This window comes from Lichenostomus cassidix, chromosome 7 (assembly GCF_008360975.1).
Source record: "Lichenostomus cassidix isolate B80296 chromosome 7, HeHo_3.0, whole genome shotgun sequence".
NCBI classification, from domain to species: Eukaryota; Metazoa; Chordata; class Aves; order Passeriformes; family Meliphagidae; genus Lichenostomus; species Lichenostomus cassidix.
In genome coordinates, this window is record NC_139488.1 from 12,907,892 (window position 1) to 12,931,774 (window position 23,883).

The 23,883-nt window shown below is 38.4% G+C and overlaps 1 protein-coding gene across 6 annotated transcripts in view; it reads right to left on the reverse strand.

The window, feature by feature from the left end:
• PARD3B (par-3 family cell polarity regulator beta) overlaps positions 1-23,792 on the reverse strand; it is a 398,314-nt gene extending 374,522 nt beyond the window's left edge. For 3 of the 6 annotated variants that reach the window (XM_085066248.1, XM_085066247.1, XM_085066246.1), the window contains exon 1: positions 23,487-23,790. In XM_085066248.1, coding sequence (XP_084922374.1) covers positions 23,487-23,606 — 120 coding nt within the window. In that variant the 5' untranslated portion in view covers positions 23,607-23,790. Of the gene's footprint in view, positions 1-23,486 lie in introns of all 6 variants that reach the window. The other 3 variants (XM_085066251.1, XM_085066252.1, XM_085066249.1) reach the window with 2 other exon arrangements.
• Positions 23,793-23,883: the final 91 nt, after the last annotated feature.

Consider the following 23,883-nt stretch of genomic DNA (forward strand, 5'->3'; position numbering starts at 1 on the left):
GACACACAGACACCCTAAACTACATTAAACTTAACGAATTCCTAACCTTTTACTTTGGGTCACAGCTAGTACAGTCATTTAATGATTTTTGTTAGTGGCAATATCAAGAGAACATCTCTAAAATAGTCTCAAAGAACAGAAGACACCATTCCTTACCAATCCTTTGGAACAAGTGTAGCCAATGTAAGATTCTTCAAAAGAAAAGAATGCCAATTCACACTGAAACATAAGAACTAAACCAGAGCAGGATTCAAAGCTTCCTTCGAAGAAAAATACTCTTAATGGATTAGATTCTGCGCTCACACACACTATGGCCCAGATACACACATTATGAACACACTAGGACCTTCTGATCTCAAGGATTCCCCAATTACAATAACCACCAGAGACTACAGCAAGACTGAACACTTGCTGCCTCAGAAATACAAATGTGAGACTGGATTCTATTAACTCACATGAACTTCATCCCTGAAAATTAAAAACCCACAATGGGGGCAGGGACTTGTTTGATGAAGCAAACAGTAACTACTGCTAGATGGCCTAGGTGGAGGAAATTCCACACAGTCACAGAAGTAATAAAGGTTCAGCTGACCAGCAAAACCACTCACCCATTCAAAAGAGATTTCAAAGTCAGAACATTTTCTGTTCCTTGGATGGAGTTCAAATACTGCCATGCATTGGATACAAAGTGTCTATACAAAAAACCAACCAACTAAAAGTTATGTATCAATTTCTTCTGTTTCTTTACTCTCACCAAGAGTCCAGACAGCTTGACTAAACAAAACATTGATATTTTACAAAATTCACCATTTAAAACAAGCCATTAACTACCAGCAGATGTAAAAGTTGAGTATCTAAAGTCCCAAACAGCATTGTATCTACATGCATAGACACATATTCATATTTTACACATTTTCTTGGACCTGTTCTATTCTTCTGAGCTCTTAATATACCAGTGGTACATCCAAGGTACAATCATTATCAGAGAAAAACAAACTTGCTCAGGGAAAGGGTGATCTTACTTTAGGTTTCATATGCTTTACTAAGACACAACAATCAAAAGGAGCATCAAGAACACGTCTGGTCTCCTATGTTTTAAAACTCCTAGGCAGGGTCTCCAAAGTACATTTCCAAAGTAACAGAGTAACTCTATACTTCATAAAATGTATCACTGGAAGCTCTGCAAAACAGAGGGCTTTGCTGCTTCTCCAGCGCCTTCAGAAGAGTCTGAAAGACAGAACCCAGTAATATCAGTACCAGAGGTGACAGGCTGTGTGAAGGGCTGGTCTTAGATGGCTTCAACAAAAACACTGCTTACCTCCTGAAAGCAGAAAATGCTGGATTTCTAAGCTTACAAACAAGGTATAAGACAACACCCTACTTTTGATCAGGGAAGAGATTGATTAAGGTCATAGTTACTTAGAACGCACTTGCTGAGAAACTGTGAAATATAAAGGAAAAAAGTATGATAACTGTATTCTAAAATGCTAGGACAAATTTTTTTGGGGGGGGTTTAGCTGACTGTTTGCTGTTTTTTTAACTTTATCTAGCTTGAGATTGAAGTCTTATTCTAATGAATGACAGTGTGTGGCATAATTCATCACAGTATCTTCTCAATCATCACCATTAAAAGTTTTCACACTTAAAAAAAATACTTAGTTTTGAAAAACAAAGGAATGAGCCTCTTGTAAAAATAAACTAACAGCAGCCTGGAAGCTCTGGGCAGCATTCATGTATGGTTGCCTGAATCTAACTGTGCTCCTAAATGCTCTCCTGTTAGAACAGTCATCTTGAAGAAAACATGTCTATGGTTCCAAAAAAATCTTAACATCACAAGTGAAGAGATGTTCTCTACAGCACAGTACATAATGCTTAGGCAGAAGTTCAGCTGAGGCATAAACCAGAAATATCTAGATACAGATGGAAAAAGTATGAATAAGTTACCTAGTGTAATTCATAACAGCACTTGCCAAATGAATATTGAACAGCTACTCTAATGTGCGTTTTACCTTAGGGCTGCAAGTCATGTTTGTGTTTAACATCAAGCCACTTAAAAGCTGTTTATCATCATTTCCTTTATGTGTGGGAGAACACTTTAGGAATTACTATGCAAATATTTACCAAATGTTAAATTAAAGCCAGGTCACATGAATGCACAAGTGCGACGTAGGCAGAGAAGTGACATCAATTTGAAGAAGTGGGCTTGACATTCATGCTGTCACAGAATCCTGACTTAGCTGTTGCCATCTATACCATCACCATTCAAATAGTCTAAAATAGGTTCAAGAATTCTTCTACATCATTTATTTTCAGTAAACCACACACACATTCAAGTGAAAGACCAATCAATCTATAATTAAGGCACTCCCTTTTATTGTTAGGTTTTTCTATAAATCTATGGATTCATATTTTTAATGTATCAAAAAGCTGGAGCACATTCTTGATTTTTTGTTCCAAACTCAGACAAAAGTATCAGTCTACCTTCCTGAAAACTAAGCAACATAAATGTTACAGTCCATATTAGGTATTTCAGACTGTTAATAAGCAAGAGAATCCTAATAAGTTTAAACACATTTCAACTGACCATTAAAATAAACACCACCACTTAATGATTTCACAACTAATTATTGCTTGATGCTGTATTTTGTTCTACTGTGCAGAATGCATAAAATAGCGAACCCTCTACTGGAATTTTTAATTTAAATATAGTAACAATAAGATGCACTAAAAAAATTCAGAAATAGGAATGGCTTACAGACAATTACTTCTCAGGCTGATATTTTAGAAGTATCTCCACATTAATGCTTCACTAGAGCAAACAGACTTCAATGGAATACAACATAAAAAAGGATGCATTAAAAAATGGAAATCATATATGCCTGTTCGACGTACACAACAACAGAATAAATACTAGGTCAAATTTGGGGGGAAGGACTGGCCTCTGGCCACATTGTTTTCTGTCATTTAGACAGCGTAAAAATAAAATTTAAAACCTCACAATTGTGAAATATTTTCCAATAAAGGGGATATGGTAGGTTAAGGTCAGTAAGAGACAGGTATTCTACCACTTAATCATTTTTAGGTTACAAACTGCAATGTGATTCATTACCTCAATATATTAAGAAGTATTTAATGATTTCTATAAGCTTTTTAAGGCTGCACAATGTATCATTATGCACAACCAGACAGCATTAAGAATTAGTTACTCTCAAACCACAGCCTGGGGAGCGGAGCACAGAAAGCTACTTGGAGAGGAACAGATGGATGAGGTTGGTCACAGCCTCAAACTTCATCTCTAAATCCTTCTCAAAATTTGTCACTGAATTAGAACAGCCTTAAGCATTTTTGGTTTGCTTACAAAAACCACCTCCAAACAAGCCTGAAGTGATACTTTTAAGTCAAACTGCATCTCAATTGCCACCAACAGGGCTGCCATCATCAGCTGTTGTAGAGGTGGGGCTCTGTTTTTACAGCAATATGAATACAGAGTTCCCAAAACCAAGAGCTGATCACAAAGCAAATGTTTGAACACTACATACTATCACAGTCTGGAGCTGACCAGTTAGAGCTCAGCAACGACACAACATACATGCACTTGATGGCATTATGCAACCTAAGAGAAACTCTAAGGCAAAAACCAAACACCCCAATATGCCTTGCACCCTGTCCTTACACCAGACAAAGAACCAGCACTCCTTCTCTCTTCATATGTATGAATGTAGAATTGTATAATTTCACACTATATGGTAGGTTACAGAGATAACATGGAATAAAAGAAGCCACAAGAAGCTTCTGTAAAAATCAAAAATGAACAGGTAGCGGCACAAGAAACTAAGTCTGTTCCAGACATTACAAAATGTAGCAGTTCTTAGCACAGACCTGATCTGAATAGGCCTCCCTATATGAAGTACTTGAGTATACTTTATATACATACATATTTACACACACACACACTTAACTCAGTACAAATTGGTCCTCTTTTCACAAACTTCAAAAAATAGAGAAAAAGCAGCATTTAGGTTTCGCTGCTCAGGAAGCTTCCAGAGTTGAGTTTGCATTACACACAACAGAGGAAGTTACAAGCCTGCATTTCTAGGTCTCACTGTTGAAAATAAATTCTTACCTGGAATTAATTGTATTGTCTTTACAGCTCTATACTTCGATTACATAAAATTAACCAACACATTTTTAACCCCTTCCAATTAGAAATTCAAAAGCAGCAGAAACCTTTAAGATAACACAAGGAAGAGAAACATGCTACAGCACATTGAGACAGAAAAAATTCCTTGTGTATTCCAAAATACTACTGTTCTCCACCAAAATTCTGAATCTGCTTGCATTAGAAGCAAAAATGCCTCACGATACTAGAGAGAAGATAAAACTTCTTTGTATCCTTCTACCAGCTGGAGTGACACACATTCTCTCAAGTTATTAATATTTAAGAAAGGTCTATACTGAGTGAGCTCAAAGACTGAAATTAAAGCTGAGGCAAGGGCAAAGGACAAGGCAGTCTGCTCGGAAAGAAACTGCTTTTAAGCATCCAGAAATAAAACACAGAAGGCCATGCAGTAGAAATAGTCTTAGAAAGGTGACTGCAAAGAATGCTTCCTAATCTGTCTTCCAGATGAAATAAAGTACTATAAAAACAAAGCCGCACAAGAAAGGATCTTCAGAGAGGAATTCTACCTTAACGGGGTGGGGGGTAGGGTGATGGAGAACAGACAGAAGTTCATTCCAAGCAATCAAACTTGTGAGTACATGGAAGACAAAGTTCTTTGCTTTTCACAGTAAATTTAGCAGGTCTAACAAGCTTTCAAACCTCATGCCAAAACATGATCACAAGAAGCCAGGCTGAACTATATATACATGACACTTTGCTTCTGACCAAAAACACACATTCTGATTTTTAGATAGGTTAGGAAGTTTTCTTCACACTGTAGGATAACACAGAAGAAACTTTACTCCTCCTAAAAGGAATAAATACTGAAGTATGAGTTGAATTAAAGATGATTTTCGTCAAAACAACACGATTACTTCTACTGTTTGGAAAGATCTCTTTTTAAACTAGAGGAAGCTATTCTTTGTAAACAATTTAAAAAAAAATTAATTCTCATTCTATGTATTTTCAAGTGTCCTAAATTTTTGTTCATATTCATTCATTTTATCTTTTAATACTAGTTGTGGAAAAAGTATTCTTCCCTCAAGTGCTTTTTTTTTTTCAAATCACGATTAGACGGGATATAGCCAAATGGTACAATTACAAAGTAGGAAAGGAGTTCTGAAAAACAGTAATTTACATAAGATCACTTTAAATATTCAATTTTAAAAGCTTCTGTCTTTGAAGGTGGTAAACACATGATGTCACAAGGGGAACTAATCAGATCAGGTCAGTAGAGAAACATTCATCTTTGTCAAAAAGGTTGGTTTTATCTCAATACACTTGCAGTTTTTGTGTGGTCTGCTCACACTGCCTTGCTGGCTCTTAAGGATGGAAAAAGCACAAAGACAACCAAACAATTCATGCATGAAGCCTGTAGACTACCACAGATTTGTGACAAAGAAAAAAAATCTGTTACCCATCCAGAAAAAAGCAGAAAAATCTTCTCTTGCTCTTCCCAGGCACAAGTCAACAACTAAAAAGCATAGCTTTTTTTTTTAGTCTTTGGAATGAGACTAACACAGCACAAGTACAGCTGACCATAGGTTTTATATTTGACATGCTAAATGGTCCAAAATAGCATCAGTCAATCCCTAGTCACAAGTAGAACCTAGAATATTTCTTGATCTTTAGCCATCTTCAAATTTTTATGCTCTCTGAAATTAATTGGACTAGGTATTACCATGACTAGTAGTCAGAATGCAAGAGCAAGGACTGATAATCACTTCTTTCTGTCTTCACCTCTTCACATCACCATATACGGAGCTTCATTTTGGATGTACAAAACTCAACCTTCTTCCATTCTTGCACTTCTTTCCTTTTATGATTGATTTTCATGTACAGTTAACACACTGTTTTCCTTGGGTAGATGGAAACCCAATCAGTTACTAGCTATAACAGCCATCTCGTTACAGCAAGACAGGCTTAGACATCAGAGCTCTCAAGGTGAGCTACAAGCAACCTGGCACACAGGTTATACAGTTTCATCTGCTAAAAAATGTCCCAGATCACATTTTAAGATAAAGATCTTGGCCTGAGATCCTAGAAGACAAGCCACAGAACATAAACACAGTGAAAGTTCTTCAGACAGGTTATAAACCAAGAGGAGCACAGTGAATAGGTTTCTCCCACTTGAGTCACTCAACACTTGCATACTCTATGTCACAGCACAAAGGAAGAACAGCGAGTCTCTTCTGGCCCTCAGAGACAGTGTCAGCAATGAGGAACTAGTAGATTTCTCGTCCTCTAGCCATCTTTAAATTATTATGTTTTGAGAAATTACCAGGACTATGTAGTAATAATAGAAAGTCTTCATTTTTCACAAGGCAGGAAAGGTACTTCACCATTATCAAAAAGCAGAAAGAAGAAAGAATTGGTTTATACTGACAGTTGAATATGCAGGGGGGAAAAATACCCATCTCCCATACTGGGTCAGAGGAGGAAAATGGAAAAAGTTGCTGATATCTCCCTATCACAGTGTTCTCAATCTGTGACAGCAAAGATATATAAATGCAAAATGACCCAGATTATTTCAACTAATACTCCAACTTTTATTTGATTTGCAGCACTGGAACCCTTCAAAAATAAAATCATTCAGATTTTACACTGAATACGAAGGTGAATGAAAAACCACTCTCCAAATATCGCTCACTGTTGGAATAAACTATGATGCAGAGAATACATCAGTAGAGTAGCCCACCTTCAGTAGCCCACCTTCACATTACACTCCAACATTTAACAAGACATTTTAGTGAAGACCAAGTATGTCTGTTTTGGTTTTACAAAGAAAGCTGGAGACACACATTTAGACAGAGGTCTACACACTGCACTTGCAACAACTAGCAAAAACCTCCCCTTTACAGCCTCAGTTAAAACTGAAGCACACTGTATGCCAGGCACTAAATCAAAGATAATCACATAGATGTAAGAATATAAATGTAAGCTGATCTTCAGTCATAAACTAAGAGTATCCTTTAGCTTTTCAAGTCCATTAGATTTGTGTTTCTGCATTGTTCAAGCAGTCTAAAGACACGAACTTGTACAATTAACACAACAGTTTCAGAACAAAACATCTCTAAATAAACCAACAATATTTTAGGGTTTATCTTTCATATTCCAAGCCCTCCATGTCAAATATTATCTACAATACTAAGAGTAGTATTGTTATGCTAATAAGCAAAACTGCTACACAGCCTCAGACACCTGGCAAGTAATTAATTAGCACTGAGTCTGGCTTTTTGATTACCTGAAAGTAACACTGGGGGGGCTAAGGACCACAACCATGATTTCTTAAAATCCAACATCAAGTGAGCAGACAGAACTATAAAGCTACTCCTTCAGACTACCACACACTCTTCACACTAATGTGTGAAGAGAAATTAGAGGGGAAAGTAGTTAATAAAGTAAGAAAGACATTTGTAACACACTACTCTTATACACAAGTAAATTCCAAGTTAAGTGAGTGAATAATGCTATTATTTTGCCAAAAAAACTGACGATACCTTAAATTCAAATGATTTAATAGCTACAGATAGAAATGAGGCTGGCTGTAAATTAACACAACTCCAGTTTGTGACAAACTCAGCACTGAAGTATACCAGATATTCAACAAAAAATGATAAATGGTTCACATCTATAAGGGCAGCCAGCACTTCAGTCTTGCATCTAGAAACCATCTAAGATTGTTTTATTTACAACTGGTGGGCCTTTCTTTGATAAAGTGATTAATGCATTTGCAGCTGATACAGGACTGCTTATCAGAAGCAGCCGGGAGCTTCAAAGATGTGATTGAGTAACACCAGATTCTAAACAAAACTGAATACAAATGCCTGTAAGTCAATGTAAATCAGGTTTCTTGGAATCCTGTCAAACTTTAACATAAACTGAGCTTTAGACAAAACTCAAGTGAGGAAAAAATAGTGGTAAATTATAGGAGCACAACCTTAATTCCTTGTAGAAAGACATTAGATATTTTTTGGAATTTCACAGAAAACAGCAAGACTTCTGCTGCAGTACCACCCTATTTCCTGCATGAATCAACCACCAACCAGAGGCTGGGGAGGAATCTTGCCAAAGACTGCCAGATGTGCAGTGTCAGTGACACCAGTCAGAGCCCAGACCACTATGGCCTTCTCAGATGTCCAAAGCTGGTGCATTTCAGAAATGGCACCAATTCCCACCAGTGTCACTACCTAGACCAACCTTAACCAACTCTTTCCATGCCCTCTGACAACCGCCTAGCAGGCACAGTTCATTGCTGTCTTTAGGGAGGTGTTAAGTATGGACCTGGGGTCTCCTTCCTCACTCAGAAAATACATGATCTTTCACAGTATATTCAGTGACTGGGCTCCAAAGTCGAGCCATAAGGGACAATCATAGGGCATGTGCTAAAATGATGCTGAGACAGCCAGGGTAGGTTCAAATACCCTAAGCATCAGAAGTTTTTGAACATGTAAGATGAGTCCCTTTGAGGCAGAAGTTCATTAAAAGTGAAAACAAAAAGGGGAAAAAAAAGAAAAGAAGAAAAGTTGGTGGTGGAAAGTAATGGACTCAAAATGAAGTATTCAGGGAGAGAAACAAGGGGTTTAACTATGCAGGTGTTGGAGCAAGGTTTGCAGGTCTGCATTAGATGATGCTGTAACCTATTTTGTTCTCACATGAAACACTAAATTAACCAGCTTCCCTCTTCCCTTTACTTCTCAGGAGAAAAAAAAACTTGGTCAAGAATATTCTGAAGGCACAACTAACTAACAGCCAAGCACTGCCTAATTCCATAAAGCTGAGCCAGCTTCACTGGCTCTGGCTATTGTTTGAAAGAAAATAATCATGACATTTAAGAAGTAATACAAATATTGAGCAGCTTAATACTACACTGTGGGAATTATATAATAATCTTTCTTATATTTTTTGATATATAAATAAAATTTGTATTATCACAGTACAATGTTGATTAGTTTTGGTATTTGACTTCCAAAATACAGCAAATATACCTGGTGAACAGCCGAAACCACCTGAACATTTAATCATACTGGCAGAGCCAAGGGATGGAACTGGATGAAACTCAAACAAGGCTCCAGAGAACAACCTCCACCTTCACCTGACTGAAATACAGAACATGCCAGAATTAACACATTAAACTTTATGCCATATGCCTAACCTCATCTAATGAAGTGGATTTTGGTCATATAGAAAATAGTGAAGAGAGTGAGATTATCCACTTTTTCATTGAAATTAAATACCACCAGACTTCAGAAGGGTTCTCCCTGCCCTGCACTTTATCCCAAAGGGCAAAAGAACTGCTTACTCCTGCTACTCCAAGTGTCTTCAGGAAAACAGAATCACAAAAGAATTGGGAAGAAGATCTTCAGAGATTTAAGAGGAAAAGAGAAGGCAGCATTAAAGCCACTGCAAGGCAACTAACAGGCAAGTATGTCTAAGTAAGTCAACTAAGACATTCTGCCCAAACATGAAAAATTACACCTGAGGCACATGTTCCAGTTACTGTTTTGCAGCAACTTTCTCCAACCCACAGCTTGCAAAGGAGCCACATGGAAATAAACCCCTCTTACAACATTTTAATCCAGCCAGAACAACCTCACAATAAACTTAACATGAAAACAGCTGGTAAACAAACTTGTTTAAATGCCATATTTGCATATATTTTGCATCAGTCCTGAGATGCCATTACAATCTTCATTTTCATTTGCAGCTTGATGACATCCATCACTGATATAGATGAGTCCAATTTACTTTTCAGTCAGCTGCCTCATTCATTCCAGAACTGTACCCACACACATCAGCTCCCCATATTATGCCATGCTCATGCACCAGCACAAATAAGAAGCAAAATTAAACAAAGATCTGCTGAAAATGCCTACAGCAAAGTGGACATAACACAGTCACTATTCACAAGAATGCTCAATGCTAACCATATTATAGGACTGTTTTAGCACAATGCACTATCAATAGGACTTGCAGAGTAACAGTTCCCTTCTCATTAAGAGAGATGATCGTATCTGGTTCCCAACTCACACTCACAAAAACAGGTAGAGAGCTGGTCACTGACAAGTTGAGCCACGAGATGCTGAAGGCTTTTCAGCGAAGTAATTGGATCTACTTCCACTAAATTTTATCACTTTACATGCAGTGCCTGAAAAGGAAACCAGCACATGCAATGAAGCAGTCGATTCTCTTCTTCAAATGACTACTAAGTAAGGACAAAGCCACTGCAAGTTAATAGAAGAAGAAAATTACAACATAATTTGCTGGTCTAATGGTCACAAAGTAAGTCATTTGGATGCCTACAGAACCTGCAACAGCTTTGGCTGCATTATTACAGGTATCTCTTGCACTAATCAAGCTAGGCACCAAAACAAAAACACACACAAAACAGCCCCAAGAAAAACAGCCAAACAGCCTGAAACTCCATTCAGTGTGCTTCAGCGTACAACAGTGTTTAACAGTTTGACCATTAAACTGTAGCTTGTATCTTTCAAGATGAACTCATACTTACCTAAAACCATCATAAAAATATATTATTCAAACTCTCCTTTTAAAAATTAAATCTAGCTTTTTTTTCTTCCCAGTTAAAAGAAACTCCATCCTACAAAGCCTCCTTCATGAAACTTTTTCTTCCTCAATTGCAGAAAAGTATTTTTTCACTAACAAAAACAACTAGTGTGAAACTCACCACATACAAGATGATTCAAAACTGAAACAACATTTTGTAGAATGTTATTAGTCTGCTATTAACATTTCAAAACTACTCTGGTCTGCACTATGGCATGTGGAACTATGACCTGCACTATCAAGTCTGCTTATGAACACCAACATCCTGGATTTTGCTACATGATCAAGTTGGGGTTTTTTTGCTCTAAAATCCATATTGTCAAGCCAAGTCGTTAATCTCTAAACACACAATGCATAAAAGAGATAATTTCAAACCAGAAAAATGGAAGACACTTATAATCACCACAGCATTCACATTTGAATGACAGCTAAACATAAAGACACATCAAGCATTCAGCCATCTGGAAAGAAGCTGGAGGGTTTTTTTTTTAAATTGTCTATTCTCAAACCCTTAAGGCAAGAGTCAGAGGTTGACCAAGACTTCCATTTAGTGAGATGCTCATTTCATATCTACAGCCATTAATGAACTGCACTATGAACAATAAGCCAGACTCCTCCACTTTCACTGCATTCTGTTGTGTCAAAGACTGTTGTGTCACACCATGACAAACAACGTGTGCATACTGCCAGATGTATTTTACATTTGGAATATCTGAAGTTACAAAAAAAATCTACCTAGTGTTTCCCTAGTGTCTTTGAATATGGCTGATTAAATAAAATTATGACAGCAATTAATATATATTTTGTTATTCCAGACAAGAAAGAATATGATACACATATAACTGCAAAATTCCTGATATATAAATAAACACAAACAAAGTAGATATTCAGTTTCTATTTAGAGTTGAAGGGTAGTGAATATTGCTGCAGCAAAATAAAAATTTTTAAAAAATTTTAAAAAAAACCCAAAACCCCACACTGCAAGCAGTGCTACCTGAGACCCAGGATGACCAGAGGAGGATGCAGTCCAGCTTCAGCACTAAACTTTTAATAATACATGAAAGGTCTGAAAGGAAAAAGCACCGTGAACGTACAAAAGCAAACCATCTACTCCTTTCACATTCTGATTTGCAGCAATTACTCCCCCACAACACACAAAATTCAATGTAAATGGAAAATGGCCTAAACCAACATTTTTATAGACCCATGGATTTAGGGGCCAACATTTGCATACTCCGAATCCCACTTACTCCAAGAGGAAGTATGTGAAAAGGATAAGTGTTTAGAGCAATGTTGTTCTGTTGACAGTTTGAAAAATAAGTGGATTGAACACAACAGTAATCACAAGGAAGAAAACATCCTCAGAAGTAATAGATTTAAAATGCACAGGTCATGAGTGTTCTTCTAAGCATTTCTGAGATATGTTGAGTATTTAGAGCAAAAATTAATTCTTAATTCTGCTCTTCACAAAGACAGTGGAGTGGTTTCCATGAGGCTTCTTCAGGTAAAGTTAGTACCTTCCATCAGTTGGCAGCTGAATGAGAGCTATCCATATAACTGCTCCTGAAACATTAATACAGAAGATTTCTCTGGATTTTTAAGTGCAAATCTTCTTGTCTCACACAGACAAGATATAATTTATCATTGACAGAACAAACGCTGGTGTTAGATTATTTTCTTCACACACACATCTTTTTTCCTCAAATAAAAAAGTGCATCTTCCTTTTTCATTACAACATAAACAACACCTGCATCATGACTACTACTATGCAAATGCTCGCCTTTCGCTATGCACAATGTTGAAATGTCAATGAACCTTCTCCTTTCTGTCACCCAAAACAACTATTTCAGGTTTCCAGCTCTTCAGGGAGTTTTCTTTTTGTAGCTTATAATGCCAGGAACTCCTGAAACATTTGTTCAGGATACATTCATTACAGCCAGCAGGGGAAAATTAATTGTGAATTGGCAGCAGCTTGGTTTTTCAAATGAGCCTAATTCTGTAGGAGCTGAGCATGTTAACTCCCTTCAGTCCTTGAAAAATTTCAGCAAGTCTTTCCATCCTACACAAGACATGGGAAGATTTAATTCAAGAGAGCAATCTCCTCTCCAATCTTCTATTCTTGAACAGACAAAGAACAGGCTGAGAGGTGCCAGTAACAGAACATGACAGTCAAACTTCCAACATCACTGAAAAAAAAATACATATCTGTTAAATAAGGCAACTGTGAGAAACAACTTTTGAAAAATAAGAAAATGAAGCAAATTTTACATATTAGTACACTGTTCTAACCTATTCTATAGAATGGGGAAGGGCAGGGGGGACAACCTAGAGAAAAAGACAGAATTTCTACAGAAATCTCAGTAGAGTGAGTAACCTAAAGAAAATACAATTAAAGTCAAAAAGTCAAAGCAAAGTATGCTACATTTTTTACACACTACAACAGACCAGACATTTCCACAAATTAACTCATACTCGGTATGATATAAGCTACCTTGTAAAAATAATCTAATAGATTGCTGACAACCCCCTACTGCAGCCAATTATTTTATTTATTCAAAAAAAATCATTATACCTTAACAAAAATCACTGTTACAGCCAATAACTTTTTATCTCAGTATGAGTGGTAGGAATGTGATTTGGAGGCAAACAGCGTTTCACAGAGTTCACAATATATAAACATTTAAATGAAGGACATTATATTTGCCTCCTTTTTTTTCCTGCAAGCTTAACAAATACTGCAGAGTTTTTTTTCTGAAAGCAAACCCTCTGGAGTCTTTACTCACCAAAAAAAATTCCTGTGTAAGTTCTGGTTTCCACACAGGCTTTCATGTAGACTAACCCACAGTTCAAATAAAAACCAAGATAATGAAAATAAAACTTCTTTAGAGAAATCATTTAAGCAGTGAATAGAAGATTTCAGGACTATTTATTTTAATAGCAGAAGCTTGCTTCAGTTTATAAAAATGTACAGATGAGATGCAGCACCATGATCCATTTTACTGATGATGAAGTATGACACAAGCTAGAGGAAGTCACCTGGTTTTGGCCTGGATAGAGTGAGGAACAGTTTTCATTGCACAGCTGCAAAGGCCTTACTGCCTGTGAAAAAGAAATGGTGCAAGGGAGCCACTCCAGAGCTTGAGCTGCTGCAAAACGGCAACATCGCCTTGATCACGTTTGTCGAACTCCTGAATAACTTCTATTTCTAGAAGAGCTGCAGACACACTGCCACAACTAGCTTTTTTTATTGCTTATCATACTTGTGCATCACTGTATTTCTGTCCTGACCTTGTGGGGTGTAACATCTAGGGCTGATCAAAAAAAATCCTGAGATGAAGCTTCTCCATCAAAATCCTTACTGAAATAGTTAAGAAAGCTTTATAGAAAAGGCTGCAGCTGGCAGAGAGACTTTTAATAGCTGCTCAACCAGGAATCCATAGGAAAGATGTTCTGCAACTGACTGACAGGCAGAAATAGCAGGGTTAGATGGCACATGGAATTCTGACAAGCTCCAGAGGAAGACATTAGTTAAGCATGGTTCCAGGTCACATATTGTCCTCTTTAGTCATGAAACTCACCACTTGCAGAAGTTTTGTATCCAACTCAGCCTGCAGCCAACATTCCCAATAAAAGCAGTCTTAAGAGTTTTAAATTTGTAGTCTGGTTTCACTTCTGGCTTGTGCTCAGAAATAAGAACTGGGAAGCAGAGAATGTAAGTGGAAAGCTTTCCAACACAAAATACTATCCACCAAATGAGTATCACAGAGGATTAAAAAAAAAATTATCACCATCATCATTTTGGGCAAAGGTCACAGCTGGTAAACTGCACCACTAAGAACTGCATTCAACAAAAACATGCCTGACCTACAGGAACTGAAGTGAATGGTGCCTACATTCTGCAGTAGTTAACCTCCTTGAAACATGGAAAAATGATGGAATTATGCCCCAAATCTTCAACATGAAATTGTGGTCTTACCATTAATGACATCCAGCACTGTAAGAGTAACAAAAAACAAAAAAAAACACCAAAAAACAAACAAACAAAACCAAAAAAAACCCAAAAAAAACAAGGAAAGACTATACACCCTCAAAACTTCTATACACCCTATAAGACTATACACTCTCTTCTTTGAGGAGACACATAAATAGGGACCTATCTTGCTGTGGACATCATCAGAATTTATGAAGACACATTGAAGTCTGCCTGTCCCCCAGGCACACCAGCCAAGAGGACAAGCTGCAGAGCAGGTACAAGCATCTTTTCAACCAGTCCCCTTCTGCAGCAGCAGATCAGGCAGATCACCTGCAGATCACCCATGTACTTACTGGACAGACAGAAGCTTGCCACATCAGCTTTCAGGGCAATGTGGAAACACTAACTACACTACCAGTACCTCTCACAGGTAATGAGAAGGCACAAATACATGCTCACATTTTAAGAAATAACCCTTAAATGTAAGATGGCCTACAGGTGGGTGCTCCAGAGTTTGGATATAGGACAAATACTCCACGTGGGATTAACCCACCGGGATTTATGACTTGTCCCTCCTTCAAAGGTCCAAACAGAGACTTGCTGGATTCTAACTTCTTTTGAGCTGGAACTACTCTTACTTGACCTGTACATTGACACTCAGATTAAAAGGAACAGGAGATGATTATATAAAGGATTTTTTGTCTCTTCTCAGAAAATCTGTAATTTAGATGTTTAGGTTTGCTGATAAAGACCAGCTCAGCTTCTGATGGATTAATGAGAATGAGATAGTATCTTCTAAGGTTCTGAGAAAGAGATGAGTAGAGAAACTGATTAGTCAAAGTAAAAAAACAAAGCCACACAAGGAATGCAGGCCACTGGTTTTTTTGATTGCATCTAATTCTCCTTTAAGCACTCAATTTTCTTCTATTGATTTAGAAATTACTGCATTTTTTGTAAAGGAAAATGACAGAGAGGGTGTGTATTATGATTCATTGTCAATAGACAGTATTTTATTGGTAATCTGACAAGCATTTTGTCAGGTAAGGTGTACTGCAAAACCATTTGGCTCAATGGAACCTCATCTTTGAGGTCAAATCCCTAGGCAGGAGAAAGGGAATCCAGTGACAGCTGTTAGCTTCTACCCATCAGACTGCATTCTGTGATTCCCAATACCAGTCTCTGGAAGAGTACAATCATCCATCTTCCTCCCTATCTACCCTTCATTTGAATGGTATCCTTATCATAGACTATAAGAAGCATGCTCATTGAAGCATTCCGTAGTTTTCTTTTTCATACACATAACAACCAGTCAAGAAAAACACTAAGGTAAGAAGTCTCCCTGGGGCAACAAATGCTGCCAGCGCATTCTCGTGAAGCCAACAAGCAACTTGTCTGAACCTCCCAAATTGGGAGCATTCCCAAGAGCAAGTCGAGCACTGGAGTAGTGCCGTGGCATCTGCCACAACAAAGCCAAGTCATCAGTTCTGAATTTATGTGCTTACTGGTGACATAACAATTACAGGGTTACACTGGAAAGGAAGAGATATTCTGATGACAGTAAAACATTACCACAGTTCACTTAATGCAGGTGTCTATAGCATAATGATTAGGCATAAAGAGAAAAAAACCCCAAACATTTAAAAAAATCAAGTCTTACACCTTTTCTCTTTAAAGTGAGGATAACAGCCCAAAGAAGTCCTATCCAGTGCAAACAGTAATTTCTTGTAACATGGAGTTCCCTTCACAAATAAGTTATTGAGGAAATCCCAAGGCAGTAATAAAGTACTGATGATAAGGCTTACAGAACTACCACAACAACATATAACCTGAGGGGAACAAAAAGTGCTTTTACTAATGACAATATTACACAAGTACTGCATAGGTTTTTTTCCAAAAGTTCCTGTAACATGGTGATTTTCTAAATTTCTCTTGTGAAGCAGCTTTCGCAGTTTATCAATATATTCAGGGCACCACCTAGTTCAGTGGAATTTACAAGACAATTTCTATCAATAAGCCATTCACATGAGCCTGTCATTTCTGTTCAGTCAGTTCCCTGACATAAAATGGGTATATCCTTCTGCATAAGCAAGATTTAAGAATGAAATATAAAAATAAAAAGCAGAATCTGTTTTCAATGATACTAATTGCCCATGACCTTTAGTATTACCATATTCATTAGAGATGAAACACAGGCATCTTTATAGGGGGCTAGAGGGAGTTTACCATAATGAAGCAATAGGTCTTCATGCCTAGGAAAGCTGCAGTTCTGACATGCAAATCATTAGGAAAGCCTAAAGAATGTTCTGCTAAACAGGGGAGGAAATCTGCTGCTTCAGTAGCAGGATGCCAGACAGCACAGTATGTTGCATTTCAACTGACCTATCATACTAAATGAGTAAGGAGGAGAGTATAGTCAGATAACATAAAACATCATGCCCAAATAACTGTATTAGTTAAAACAAAAACATTATGTTTCCCAGAAAATATCAATAGAACACAAACCTTCATTTCCAGATACTTAAGGGAAAAAATCATTAAAAAAATCATTAACAAACAATCATTAAAACTGAGTTTTATGCAGCAAGCAAAAGCACCTCCCGGTTCCATCCCACGCCAGAAATACCATTTGAGGTTTAAATTCCTTCAAGTCTACTCAGAGTTCATCTTCAACTTGGCAAAGAGCAACAGCAAGCAGTCACTACTGAGAACTCTGTACTTACTGCTCTTTAAAGGTTTCCTCCTATAACTGGTTTAACATTCAGTCACTACACAGATCTTTGCTGTCTCTCAACTAATAACAACTGAATAGTAGTCAGAATTTGATAAATATTATCAGGGAGGAAAAAAATGGACACTCAATATTATCACATACACTGAAGTCTGTCCTGCAGCATTTCCAGGATGGATTACTCTCTTTTTGCCTATTGAATTTCCACCAGTTTTATCCAGCTCTACCCTTCAACTGAGCTCCCCTGAAACCCATTAACAGGTAACTCCATATTCAGCCAAAAACCCATTACTGGCAGAAGACAACTTCTTACAAGAAACAAAGAGATCCAAAAAAACTTTTTTCATGTTACGTAAGTACATAACGTCCTAGAAGACATTTTCTATGACAAGTCTAAGTTCAATGGCAGTTTTCCTGTTTAGCTCATAAACACTTGTGAGAAAAGAAAGCTGAAAATCTACCAAAAATGTCATTACCTCAACACTAGTGGCTATGGTACAACAACACAGAAGCAGACATTTTATGCAAAAGGGATTAAAAGGCAGGCACTATATAACTCTCAGTTTTTCTGGGTCACTGTAAAAGTGATCCAGAAAATTCTTTAAGGGACCCAAAGTTCTGCCACTTGAAAGATACCTTCAATCTCAATGAAATATCACCACTGGAGTTTTTAAGTCAATAAACAGTTTCTGAAATCATTTGTTTCCTTACGTTTTCTTTCCTTTCTCTACTTAACACTGTCTGTCTTCCTAAACGTGAGTCAGTTATTCAAACTCATGCAACAGTAATGGGAAAGCAGTGTATCAAGTTAGACTCTCATTTTTTAATACACTATCATAGCAGATAAATCCAAAGGCTGAATGCAGAAACCATGATCTGAAATTCATCAGTTGCCAAAACAATGTAACAGCTCACTAAGATACTGTAGCTGATTAAGTATACTTAGAAGAATATGGGAATTAATAATTAATTTCTAGCAAAAAAAAAGTACATGAAGACAGTGCTTAGAATTCGTTTGCTTAAACAAAGATTATGGATTCACCCCATCCCTATGGGAGCAAAAAAATAAAATTAACTAAGACAAACTGCAGCAGGGAAAAAAATACCAAGCCTAGAGACCAGGTCCAAGAGAAAAGTACACAAGTGCCAAAGAAATATAACTCTATTACTCTGCCTTTATGAAGGACCAAATACTTACAATTTGCCCAAAACAGAAAAAAATGGTCTAAAAAAAGAATTTCTTTCAAAACTTTTCACATATATCTTCTAAAGAAGTCTACTGTTTTTGCAAACATCTTTTCTAAGCATGGAGTTTAGAGTCAAAATAAATTATCATTCTCCCTCTCCCCAACATATTTAAAGAAATTACAAGAACATTTCGTACTCCTGTTTGCTGGCTGATTTACAACAGCAATACCTAATTCCAGAAAACTAATTGTCATGTGGTCAGCAAGCAAGAACAGAAAGACACTGAGAAAGCATTTTATTACTAGGACTCACAAAATTACATAGACAATCAACCTGCAGCATTAGCTCTTTAAATGCACCTAATTTGGGAAAGATCATCAATACAACCCAAAGCACCTACTTTTGCTCATTCTAATCAAAACCACACCATTCTTGAATTAACCTACTCACTTATTGCTACCTGCTCAGTCTGACTGCCAATCAAAATTATCATTATCATTCCAGGATTAACTGCTGGGCTCTGTATGTTCCCACAAATGGAAAGACACACTCTAATGCCCATAACAAGTGGAGATCAAGTTCCTGGGAGACAGAGCAACTAATATTTGACTGTCTCTATCAGCATTCCTGAAAGAGGCCCACAAAAGCTGTTGTGAGTGAGCCACTCAAGAATTTAACAGTGCTGAAAATGACAAATTTTAAACAACAAATTGCAGTGTTTATTGATTTTGCTACAGGACTTCTGTGTCCCAGCCATTCAACTGGCTTTATGAACAAGACTTCAGACAGCCAAAGTAGTCACTTCAGTCAAGCCACGCAGGTAAGTGCCATGTATGCAAACACGAGTAAATGAATACACAGATGACAACCACCACTTCCCCTCTCTGGCTCCTCCAAAGAGATGAAGAACATCTGGAGCAGCAAGATGTTTTACACATTTTCCTCAGAAAAGTTTCACTGCAGCTTAAAGAAAAATCACTGTGGATTTCATTTGCTAGTCTCATAGCCATTCTTTTCCCTGGGCAGACATCACTTTCTGTACCAGCAACATTCAAGGTCTCTGAGATAGTAAGCAAGGGTCTCCAGCTGTGCCAAGGGCTTCTCTACAAAGCTGGTAATTCAAGTGTTGCCTCAAACCTGTAGGGAACAGAATTTCCAAAGGGAGACATGTGAGCACAACAGTGCATCTACCTTGAGTGCATTTAGCCCCACATGCATTTTAAGGAACTGCTTTTAACAGGACCATGCAAATCCAGACATCACAAGTGCACATGAAACCCTTCCATGTTGATCCAGAAATCTCTTTTTCCCGTCTCATTCACATACTCAAGGGAGGTAAAAAAAATAAGTCTCCGTCAATTGACGGGCAAATAATCAACAAGGTATGTCATCCTCCATCCAAGGCTATGTCTTAACAGAGAAGCAAACACAGTATCAGGCACAGCAACTCAACTATTTTGCAGTACATCTGCTCTCACTCAAGCAAAGAATCCTTAATACAACAGATGACACACAATTGCTCCCCAAGGCACCAAAATAACAAGTTAGGGACTGGGCTGACAATAAGGAATCATTAATCCTACTATATCTACCTGTCAGCAGGAAGCCTTAATGTACATTACTAAACAGCAACAAAAGCAGATACTGAGTCATAAGAGTTCCAATAAACTTCATTCTACTGAAACTCATGTCACTTTCTGAGATGACAGTGAATTATCTGGAAAATTATTTACAATTCTCACAAAGCAGCTGATAGACAAAACTTTTCTTAAATATGTACGACTATTCACATGGTGAAATCCCAGAGCACAGAAATCACTTAGTTGATATTGTAACACACAGTTCTTAAGTCCATACAGTTACTGTATCCTCCAGTGAATCAGACAAGATCTGCCCATTCAGAACTACAACAGTACCTCTAAAAGCCACTGAATTCAGTAGCATCAAAAAATAATTAGTCTTACTTTTCAATTGAAATTAGCCCAGTGTTTTGGTTCAGTTAACAAAGCAACTTCATTAACTGTGGCAACTGAGCCTTCATGACCAAACCTTGCCAACACAGTCCAAATCAATCTTGCTAAAGAAACACAGCTGGCTACAATAAGCAACTGCCCAGAGTTCTCAATTATCGACCAAAAGTCTCACAGAAATGAGAAACTTAATTTACTGCATCAACTTTCCTCTTATTACAAGTAAAAAGAAGTGCAAAGTAGTTTAAACCAATTCAAAATTTTTCTATTTGTATACATATATTGAAATATTTTACAATATACATGAATTAATACTCTAATCTTGTATTTTTCCCTTTGCCAGACAAGTGACTGTAGTGTAACAGCAAAACTAGACTGCCAGAACTCCCAAAATACAGAGCCTCTCAAACATTTTTGGTGGTATTTGACAGTACTATAACTAACAAAAAGTTCCTAAAGCTTGTATCCGAGCTACCTTTTTCATTTTCCTTTCTGCAACTATGAAAGATATTCCTTGTATCAATTCTGCCCTCTCAAAATACTTCAGGCACTTTAACAATAAAATTTTCCACTTAGTTATTTTAAAATATTTTAGCACTTTAAAAAAACTTACAAAAAGAACACTTAACATGCCAACAGAAAGAGCATTCTGTCACAGAAAGTATTCCAAACATTCTAAGCATTTTGAAAAGAAAAACAAATATTCAGTTATCTTTAGCACAAACCTGTTTATGCTTACACCTCACAGCACATTTTAGCTGCTGATTATCTTGAGATAATCCCATTCCAAGTAAGATTTTATATTTTTTTAAGAAAGTTAATTTTAGAATGAGCTAATAGAAGGAAAGTGGCAAAACACCCAATCCATCATGTTACATCAGTCAAAAAATACTCCAAAAGGTAATAAAATTAATTGTTTCAGACATCTGTATGATCTATTTTACCAACCCCAAATTTCCCCCCAGGAAAGCAATCTAATGCTGAATGATGCTTGTCAAGATAAGAAGAAATTTATCTTTTTGGCCAGTTCCAATGCAAACCTTGTAGATTGGAAACTAGCTAATCAAAGCACTACAAGAGAACTGTTTACATTTCCAGTGAACAGGGGGGAGGGACAGAGGATACACAAATCATAAAACTTTCTTTTAGTGACTTGAATGAAAACCTATTCTGCTTTTCAAGTCCTTAGGTTGCTCCCCCACTCTGCCTCTTTATATAGCCTTGTATAAACTCTAGCTCTGAAGCGCCATTACTCAATGTGATTAGCAACTTTTGAACAAACTGGACCTTACCCACTTTATCCACCTACATTACAGAATAAGGAACTCAAAATTTCTTTAAGGAAATAAGCAAAAAAAAAAAAAAAAAAAGCTTATTTGCAAAGAAAGACATACAAGGTCAGAAACATGGACTACAAGGTCAGAAACATGGACTCTGGCAGTCCTATAAAGAAGGCTGATGATTTTGACCTCAAACTGAAGGGCAGCTAGGAGATGATTGCTAGGCATTAAAAAAATTCTGTAGATACTGCTTTAACAGCCAATTGGTTACAAATTCATGAGAACTGTAGCACACCTTAAGTGTCTGGCATTTATCTGAACCCTTCTCACACTGTTGGAATTTCTATCCTATAATTGTATATTGAGCCTTCTAGAACAGTCAGGGCTTCACCTAGGAAGGCAGGCACCCTTCTACTCCTTTCAAAAGGAATAAAAAAAGTAAATAACGAGTAGAGAAGGAAAGGCAATTGAAATACTTATGCAAAGGCTTTGCAGGCCACGTTTAAGCCATCATCATGAGACTAATTCCAATGTCATCACAACCACAAATCAAAGCTGAAATCAATTTGTAAATTTCCAAATTCAACACAGCTGAAAGTAATTCTGTTTCTGATAAAGTTCCTCTCTTGAAGTATACTTCAGTGCAAAAGATCTCACTGACTATTGGCTCTAACACCACCAAAAATTCTGGAAACATTTTGTAGTTATTACACACAGACAACGTCATTAGGAAAAAAGACCTTTCATTTGTCAAGCTCTATGTGTCTTAAGGCAGGTTAAAGCATGACACTTGCTCAGAAGAATCGACATGGAGACCACAGCAATCTCTACTAGAGCGGTCTCAGCTGTTCACGATGTATTTAACATAACAGCAGCAAGTTTTCTCAAAAAACAGAAGTAAATTCTTGTTCGAATTTACTTCTAGTTTTGCATTCAGGATATCAAACAATTGACTGGGTGCATAAGAAACTAGCACATGTCACAAAACAGATCCCATAATACGTTGGCTGTACTTTTCACTCAGACGTCTTAGGAAGATGAACAATCCTGCAAGCCCTTAATTCAGGGCTTGTAACTGGAATCTCTTTCACAAAGCAGTATTTGCAACACTAGGCCTTTCATCAATACTGAACAGTACCCCATTAGCCTTCAGCACCTGCCTCTTGGAGGAAAAAAGAAAAAATATCTTTATGCTCAATTAGGTGCAACCAAAGAAAACTTGGAGCTCCTTTCCTATAAAAGAAATCACCTTCCCATGCAAATAGCACCTCACTGAGCAGCTGATGCCAGAAAACACAAGCTTGACTGATACTAAGTTATTGTTACGCTCGTGTCTGTTTCAAGTTTGTTAGTCAACACGCACAGCAGTGAGAGCCCTGCTGGCTGGGCAGCTGAGCGGGACCTGCTCCCAGCCCGCCGGCATCAGCTGCTCGCACAAAGTACCTGGCAGGGGCACTCCCGCAGGGGGAAGGTGGCCGCGGGCCCCTCGGCAGCAGGGCCCGGCAGCCCCTCGCCCCTCCGCGCCCCTCCAGCCCGGCCGCCCCCCGCGCCGGCCCCGGGCCTTCCCCCGGCCGCCCCTCGCCCCGGCCCGGCTCCGCGCACGGCCCGGCCGCCCCTCACCTTCTCCTGGGCCTTGCGGTAGCGCTGCAGCGCCTGCTGGGTCAGGTCCCGCACGCGGAGCTGCCCGTCCTTGCAGGGCACCACGATCCCGGTCCGCCCGAAGCACACGGTCACTTTCATCTCAGCGCGCCGCCATGCCCGCCCTGCCCGCCCACGAACGGCGCCCGGCCCGGCCCGGCGGCGCCGGCAGGTGCGGCTCGGCGGCCCCACGGGGGCGGGCGGCAGGTGCTCCCGCGGGGCTGCGCCTCGGAGCGCGGGCAGCGCCGGCAGCGAGGCCCGGCCGCGGCCTCTCCTTCCGCCGTGCCCGCCCCGCCCCGCGCGGCGCTCCGGGAGGCGCGGGCCGAGCCGGGCCGGGCGGGGCGGCCGCGGGCGGCGGCGGCGCTCGCCCGGGGCACGG